This window comes from Orycteropus afer, unplaced genomic scaffold, assembly GCF_000298275.1.
Source record: "Orycteropus afer afer isolate SDZICR_OR568_19922 unplaced genomic scaffold, OryAfe1.0 scaffold00510, whole genome shotgun sequence".
In the NCBI taxonomy this organism is placed as follows: Eukaryota; Metazoa; Chordata; class Mammalia; order Tubulidentata; family Orycteropodidae; genus Orycteropus; species Orycteropus afer.
This window is the reverse complement of record NW_006922097.1, coordinates 1,000,343-1,007,196: the sequence shown is the minus strand read 5'-3', so window position 1 is coordinate 1,007,196 and position 6,854 is coordinate 1,000,343. Positions and strand designations below refer to the sequence as shown.

At 38.8% G+C, this 6,854-nt stretch overlaps 1 protein-coding gene across 1 annotated transcript in view; it reads right to left on the bottom strand.

The window, feature by feature from the left end:
• Positions 1 to 6,854, bottom strand: part of CCDC30 (coiled-coil domain containing 30) — a 218,587-nt gene that overhangs the window by 41,764 nt on the left and 169,969 nt on the right. Inside the window, 1 exon segment of the mRNA XM_042782917.1 lies at positions 4,380 to 4,492. Within this exon segment, the coding sequence (XP_042638851.1) occupies positions 4,380 to 4,492 (113 nt within the window).

The following is a 6,854-nucleotide window of genomic DNA, read 5'->3' as shown; positions in this document are numbered from 1 at the left end:
CTACCCAGAGGGACCAAGTAGTTGAACCTGTGGGCTCAGCACCATAGTCGCAGAGGACATCAAGCTCAATTGCTATAACATACTACACAAAACATTGTTCCACCTTCTACTGTGGTGAGTATCGACTGGGATCTTAAGAGCTTGTAAGCTGCCATCTAGATGCAATGATGGGTCTCTCCTCATCCAGAGCCAAGAAGAATGAAGAAAACCAAAAATTTATGGAAACAGTAAGTCCTAGCAACTGGTACACCATCTGATCTTAAGCCTATATGACTATGAGACTAGAAGAACTAGATGGTGCCCAGTTACTACTGTCAACTACTTGGAAAAGGATCTATGTAGGAGATCCTGGATAGACAGGGAGAAAAATGTGGAACAAAACTCAAAATCATTTGGGAAAATAAAAAAGGTGGTGGGGACCAGGTTTGCTGGCCCAATAGAGCCTGGTGGAACCACTGAGACTATGGCCCCTAGCTGCCCTTCAGGTCTGGAATTGAATGCACACCTGTGGCTTCCAGCCAAACAATAGACAGGCATATGAGTTGAACATTTACCTGAGGTAGATACACTCCTTGGAGAGAACAAGCACGGGAGAAGGAAGGGCTGCTTATGCACAGGGAGACAGCTAAGGGGGCAGGAGTGAATGGAGGGATGGACACAGGGAAGAGGTAACTATCAGGAGGAAGTAGGAGGGGAGATGTTGCATTGTGGTAAATTGTGGTCAATGTCATGAGACAAGGTGTATGTGAACTGCTATATGGAAAGTGTATTTGCTCTGTAAATTTCCACCCAAATCACAATAAAAAGAAAAGAAAAAGAAAACAGACAGGAAAGGAAGAAAAGACTGAAATGGATGTCAGAAGAGACTCTGAAAATTACTCATGAATGCAGAGTAGTCAAAGCAAATGGAAGAAATGATGAGATAAAACAGCTGAATAGAAGATTTCAAAGAGTGGCTTGATAAGACAAAGTCAATTATTATAATAAAATGTGCAAAGACCTGGAGTTAGAGAACCAAAAGGGAAGAATGCGTTTGGCATTTCTTCATTTCATTTCTTCCATTTGCTTTAGCTACTCTCCATTCAAACGCAAGTTTCAGAGTCTCTTCTGATATCCATTTTGGTGGTTACAGCAGTATACTGACAGAGAACTTGCAGAAATTCAAGGCAGATTCAGAAGAAGATGTGGAAAGAGAGATACCATTGCTGATGTTAGATGGATCTTAGCTAAAAGCAAAGAATACCAGAAAGATGTTTGTTTACCTATGTTTTATTCACTATGCAAAGGAATTCAACTGTGTTGATCAAAACAAATTATGGATAACATTGCAAAGAATAGGAATTCCAGAACACTTAATTGTGGTCATGAAGAACTTGTACATACACCAAGAGTCTGTTTTGCAAACAGAACAAGAGGATACTGAATGGTTTAAAATCAGGAAGGGTGTGCCTCAGAGTTGTATCTTTTCACCATACTTACTCAATCTGTATGCTGAGCAAGGATTGTGAAGATGGTGCATGATCAGGCAGGGTTTTTTGTTCTGTTGTACACAGGATTGCTATGAATCAGAGTTGACTCTATGGTGCCTAACACGAAAAACAGTCTTATATCCAGATAACTGGGTCTGTTTTGTCCTTGCTTTGAAGCTGGACTTCTAAATGCCAGCTCTACACAGGTCTCTTTTAAAGACTTTCACTCTGATTCTAACATAAATCTAAGTTACTGCCAATAAACAAATGAAGAGATACTCAACATCTTAGCCATCAAGGAAATGCAAATCTAGTGAGTTCCAATTCATAGTGACCCTATGTACAAGAGAATGAAATAGACAGTGTTCTGCTGCTATTCATAAGGTTTTCTCTGGCTAGTTTTTTCAGAAGTATATTGTCAGGTCCTTCTTCCTAGTCTGTCTTAGCTTGGAAGCACCACTGAAATGTTCACCATGAGCGACTCTGCTGGTATTTGAAATGCCAGTGTCATGGCTTCCAGCATCACAGCAACACGTAAGCCATCACAGTACAACAAACTGACAGATGAGTGGTAGATCAGGAGGAAAAAAAAAAGAATATTAATATTTCCTTCCATCCCTCCATTTTCTTCTGTAAAGCTGTATCTTCAAACGTGGATGCACACTTGAATCACATGAGGAAACTTTTAGAATAATATTGATCCCCAGGCCCTATCCCCACAGATTCTGATTTAATTAATCTATGTTGGGGCCCAGGCATATGCAGCCAGGGTAAGAATCCACTGCTCTAAAAGGAATGAACAAATAACCTGAAAATATATTGAGCCTTACTAGTCATCAAGGAAACTCCAGATAAAATGACTTTAAGTGAACATTAAAAACAATAGACTATGTTGAGCATAAGAAGCCAGACACAGAAGGTTATATGCAATATAATTCTACTTACATGAAATTCTAGGACAGGCAGAAATTAGAACACTGGTTTCTCTATGTGCGTGTTTCTGTGTGCATGCAGGTGTGTGTGTGTGTGTGTGTGGCGGGGGTGGGAGATTATTGGGAGGGAGAGCAGGACATGCATATTGACAGCATATAGGCATGATAGACATTTTGGGGATAACAGAAACATTCAATCTCTGTATATATGTATACATTCAATAAAATATGTGAAAATCAGAATTTTGTCAGGCAGAAAGGTGTCAGAGAAGGAAAATAAACATATTTTCCACTAGAACAAGTGATAGAAAACTGTAACTGTCAACAAGTACAAATCTTGTGAGACCTGGAAAAAGAAGGCAGTCTCTTCCAGTTCTGGCTCTCACAGGTTTCACTGTGCATGTGTATATACACACACTCCCTTGACCACGGTTTCTACATTTCTCAAGGATATCATGATCAAAGCAAGACAATGAATACCAATAACTGAAAAATATTCTGTTACAAAATTTTAAACAATTGTTTTTAAATCATTATCACCAATATCATCACAGTAGGTGGATAAGAACCTTTGAGAACAAGAAATTTCAACCTATAGAAGGAATAGAGCAGAAGGCTGCAGAGACAGGATCAGAGAGGTGTGTGATAGAGAAAGAATTAAAAATATTAAAAATAAATAAATATGAATAATAGTTCTTATGGGTGACAGACACTGTTCTAAGTGCTTAACATACACAAATTCACTTATGAATTCACCACCCTTATGACAGAGTACTGTTTTCTGCCCATTTTAAATATGAGAGTCCTGAGGCACAGAGAGGTTATATAACGTGCCCAAGGTCATATATCTAGCTTCTAGTAGAAGCAGGATTTGTACCCAGGCAGTGGGCTCCAGAGTTCACGCTCTGAAATATTATGCTACACTCCAGAAAGGAGGAGGGTAGGAGGAATATGAAGGAATGATGAGCAGAGAATGGAGAAAAGATCAGGAAGCTCAGAAACATAAATTTTTATTGAATACCTACTGTATGCCAGGGCCTGTGGATAAAAAAGAACTAAGACTTTAAAAGCTCATGGCTTTAAAAAGACTATAGCTTAGTGAGGAGGACATATGGTGAATCACATTATGTATTTCAAAAAATATAAGTTTTGAAATAAGTACACAGAGGAATATACAAAGGGCCATAGGGAAACAAAGAATGAGCACTTCACATAACTCAGGTTGGAGGTGTCAAGAAAAGCTTCTCAGGACAAACAGGGGACTCCTACTCTCAGAAAAATGAATTGAATGGAAAGAGGGTAGTCTAGGCTGAGGAAAGTGATGAGGGGAAAGAAGGTCTGGAAGTAAATGAGAAGGGAACATCAGGGGAAAAACAAGAAGTTAGGTAGCACCAGAGCTGAAAAAATATTAATTCCCTTCCCTGTCTTGCTCTTGGGAAGAATTTGGACCCCGTATCTCCTTAGTAAGAACCCCATGGATAGAACTTCTGGGAAGAAGAGAAAATATTGGCCCTCTTAAAAATGGCTTCAGGGACCATTCCACTATGTGGTGCTGGAGCTGGCTCAGGGAAAAACAGATACTGTTCATAGTTTTCTTTCAAAGGGGAATGGTTTTAAACAACCTAGGTGCCCATTGACAGAATAATGGATAAATTATGGTACTTACACATCATGGAATACTATGCAACACTAAAGAACAATGCACAATCTGCCAAACACTGAAGAACGTGGATGAACTTAGAGGATGTTAAACCGAGTGAAATAAGTCAATCACAGAAAGACAAATACTCTATTAATTCATTACTGTAAAAAGTGAAGGAAATATTTATAATATGGAAGGAAACGTTCTCTGTTGGTTACCGGGGTGGAGGGTGGGGAGACAAGGAAACACTGCAATAAATAAATAAATAATTTTAAAAATGAATTAGACCAGGAAAAAAAAAAAAAAGGGCAGGGAGGGGATATGGTTTTTATTTACCTCACATGGACATCAAGCTGCTTCAACAACTGCCCATATTCTTCACATAGAGCTTCCTTCTCTTGCTGCAACCTAGACAACTTCTCTGACAATTCCTGGTTGCTCTTGAGATGCTGAAAAACATTTTTTTTATGATAATATTCTGTGCTGGTAGAGGCATGACATTGGAGGGAATGTAAATTGGTAAAAGTTTTATATTGAAAAAGGTTTACTGTGACTCCCCCTTCTGAGATCCCAGCAGCTTCCTGTGATTTCAGTACTTCAGATTTCCTGAAAGCCTGCTTCCCTTGACTTTCCATAGGGTTTGTAAGCACCTAATTCCCTATATTAGAAATCTTGCAGCTACAATGGAAACTCATATACATGTGGCCATGTTAAAGAATAACAAAGAATCTCTGAAAAACCTCATAATGTAAGATGAACCTGGAGGATATTGTGCTGAGTGAAATAAGTCAATCACAAAAGGACAAATATTGTAGAGTCTACTATTATAAAAAGCCAAGGAAAGGTTTTCATACACAAAGAAATATTATTTGATAATTACCAGGGATGGGGGGGAGGTAAAATTATTAACTAGAAAAGAGACATATATTAATTTGGGTGAATGAAAGGCAATATACAAAAAAGGGGTGATCAGACCAATATCACTAAGGAAAAGGAAGATATGAAATGGTGCATAAGATGTACAGACAACAAAGGTAAATACTATTACATACACCAAAAAAACCCCACAATAACCAAACTCACTGCCATTGAGTCCCTTCTGACTCATAGTGACCCCCATTGGGTTTCTGAGGCTGTAAACTTTTATGGAAGTAGATAGCCTAGCCTTCCTTCTGCAGAGCAGCTGGTGGGTTTGAACCGCTGACCTACTAGTTAGCAATCAAGTCCCTTATTCACTATGCCACCAGAGCTCCCTTATTACATACACACTCCTGCATTATCAATAACAAACTTTAATCTATGGGCGGATACATAGGTAGAGAGGCAAGATGATCAAGTATGGGCAGTTGAGTGGCACTATACCCATGACCATATATACGTTTGGCAGATGATATTTCTACACACATATCTGTATGTGCTGTAAAAATATCCATGTATACAGTAGAACTAACAGGGGGCAATGTTAAGAAAATGTCTTATCCATTACCCAACACCTGGAGGGAATGAACTGGTGGGCCTGGAGGCTCAAGACCATAGTTGCAGGGGACATCAAAGTCAAGTGGCATAACATAGTCCACAAAAACAGTGCTCTGCATTCTACTTTGGTGAGCAGTGAGTCTCAGAAGCTTTCAAGTGGCCATCTAAGGTTGCAAGTAGTGGTCTCTCCTTGTCTAGAGTAAAGAAGAGTCAAGAAAATTAAAGATGCATGGAAATAATTAGTCAAAGGGACTAGTGGACCATGTGACCCTCAGCCTCCAGGACTCTGAGACTGGAAGAACTAGATGGTAGCCACCGACAATCATTGTGAAAGGGGTTACAAAAAGAGGATACAATGGGAGAAAAATATAGAACAAAACTCAAAATAATAACAAAGACCAGACTAATCTGATACAGACTGGTGGAACTTCCCAGACTATGGCCCTCCATCACCCTTCAGGCCTAGAACTGAACTCACTACCATGGGTCAACTTTTAGCCAAAAAATAGTCAGACCTATAGGGTGAATAGTAACACCAGGGAGGTACACACTTCTTAGAACAATCAATCTTATGAGAAAAATGGTAACCATGGGAGGAAGTGGGAAGAGTAGAGATTGCATTCAATGTTATAAAAGAAAACATTTATGAACAGTTGAATGGAAAACCAATTTACTCTGTAAACTTTCAAATTACAATAAAAAGTTTTTAAAAAAATCTTCCAGCTTGAAGTACACAAAGTGTAATCTGTTTTTCCGACCTAACCCTAAATTATAAAGTATTTGATTTCAGAAGTGGCACCAGTAGAAATATGAGAATCTAGGATTAGTTATCTGACCTGGTTAATTTTGAAGGCAGTATAATTTGTCACCACTGCTAGTAATCTATAGCAAAAGCTGATACAAATTATCACACATAATTGCTTATGATTAAGTGTTTTTGGAGACCAAGTGACTGTACAAAGAATATTACAGTGAAATTAAGAACTACAAGGATTTCTGTGTGATCTGGCCAAATCTGACCATGTGCTTACAAGGAGAAAATAACCATGTTGATATGCTTACAAGGACTTAATTATTGGAACAAACACCATCAGAGACATAGAAAGCCTCTGTGAGTACCCCGAAAGAACCTCTTCTTCCTTGTAGCTAGCAGGCCAATGTATCAAAAACCAAATTCTAAATTTCATCAAGTAGATTTCAGAATTATAACACAACTTGAATCATAGTCTTGCCAGGTCTCTTATATGAAAAACAGGGTTTTGGTTGGTAATTCTTGGTGTTCTGGTTACCTAGTGCCGCTCTGACAGGAATATACCTCAAATGGGATGGCCTTAA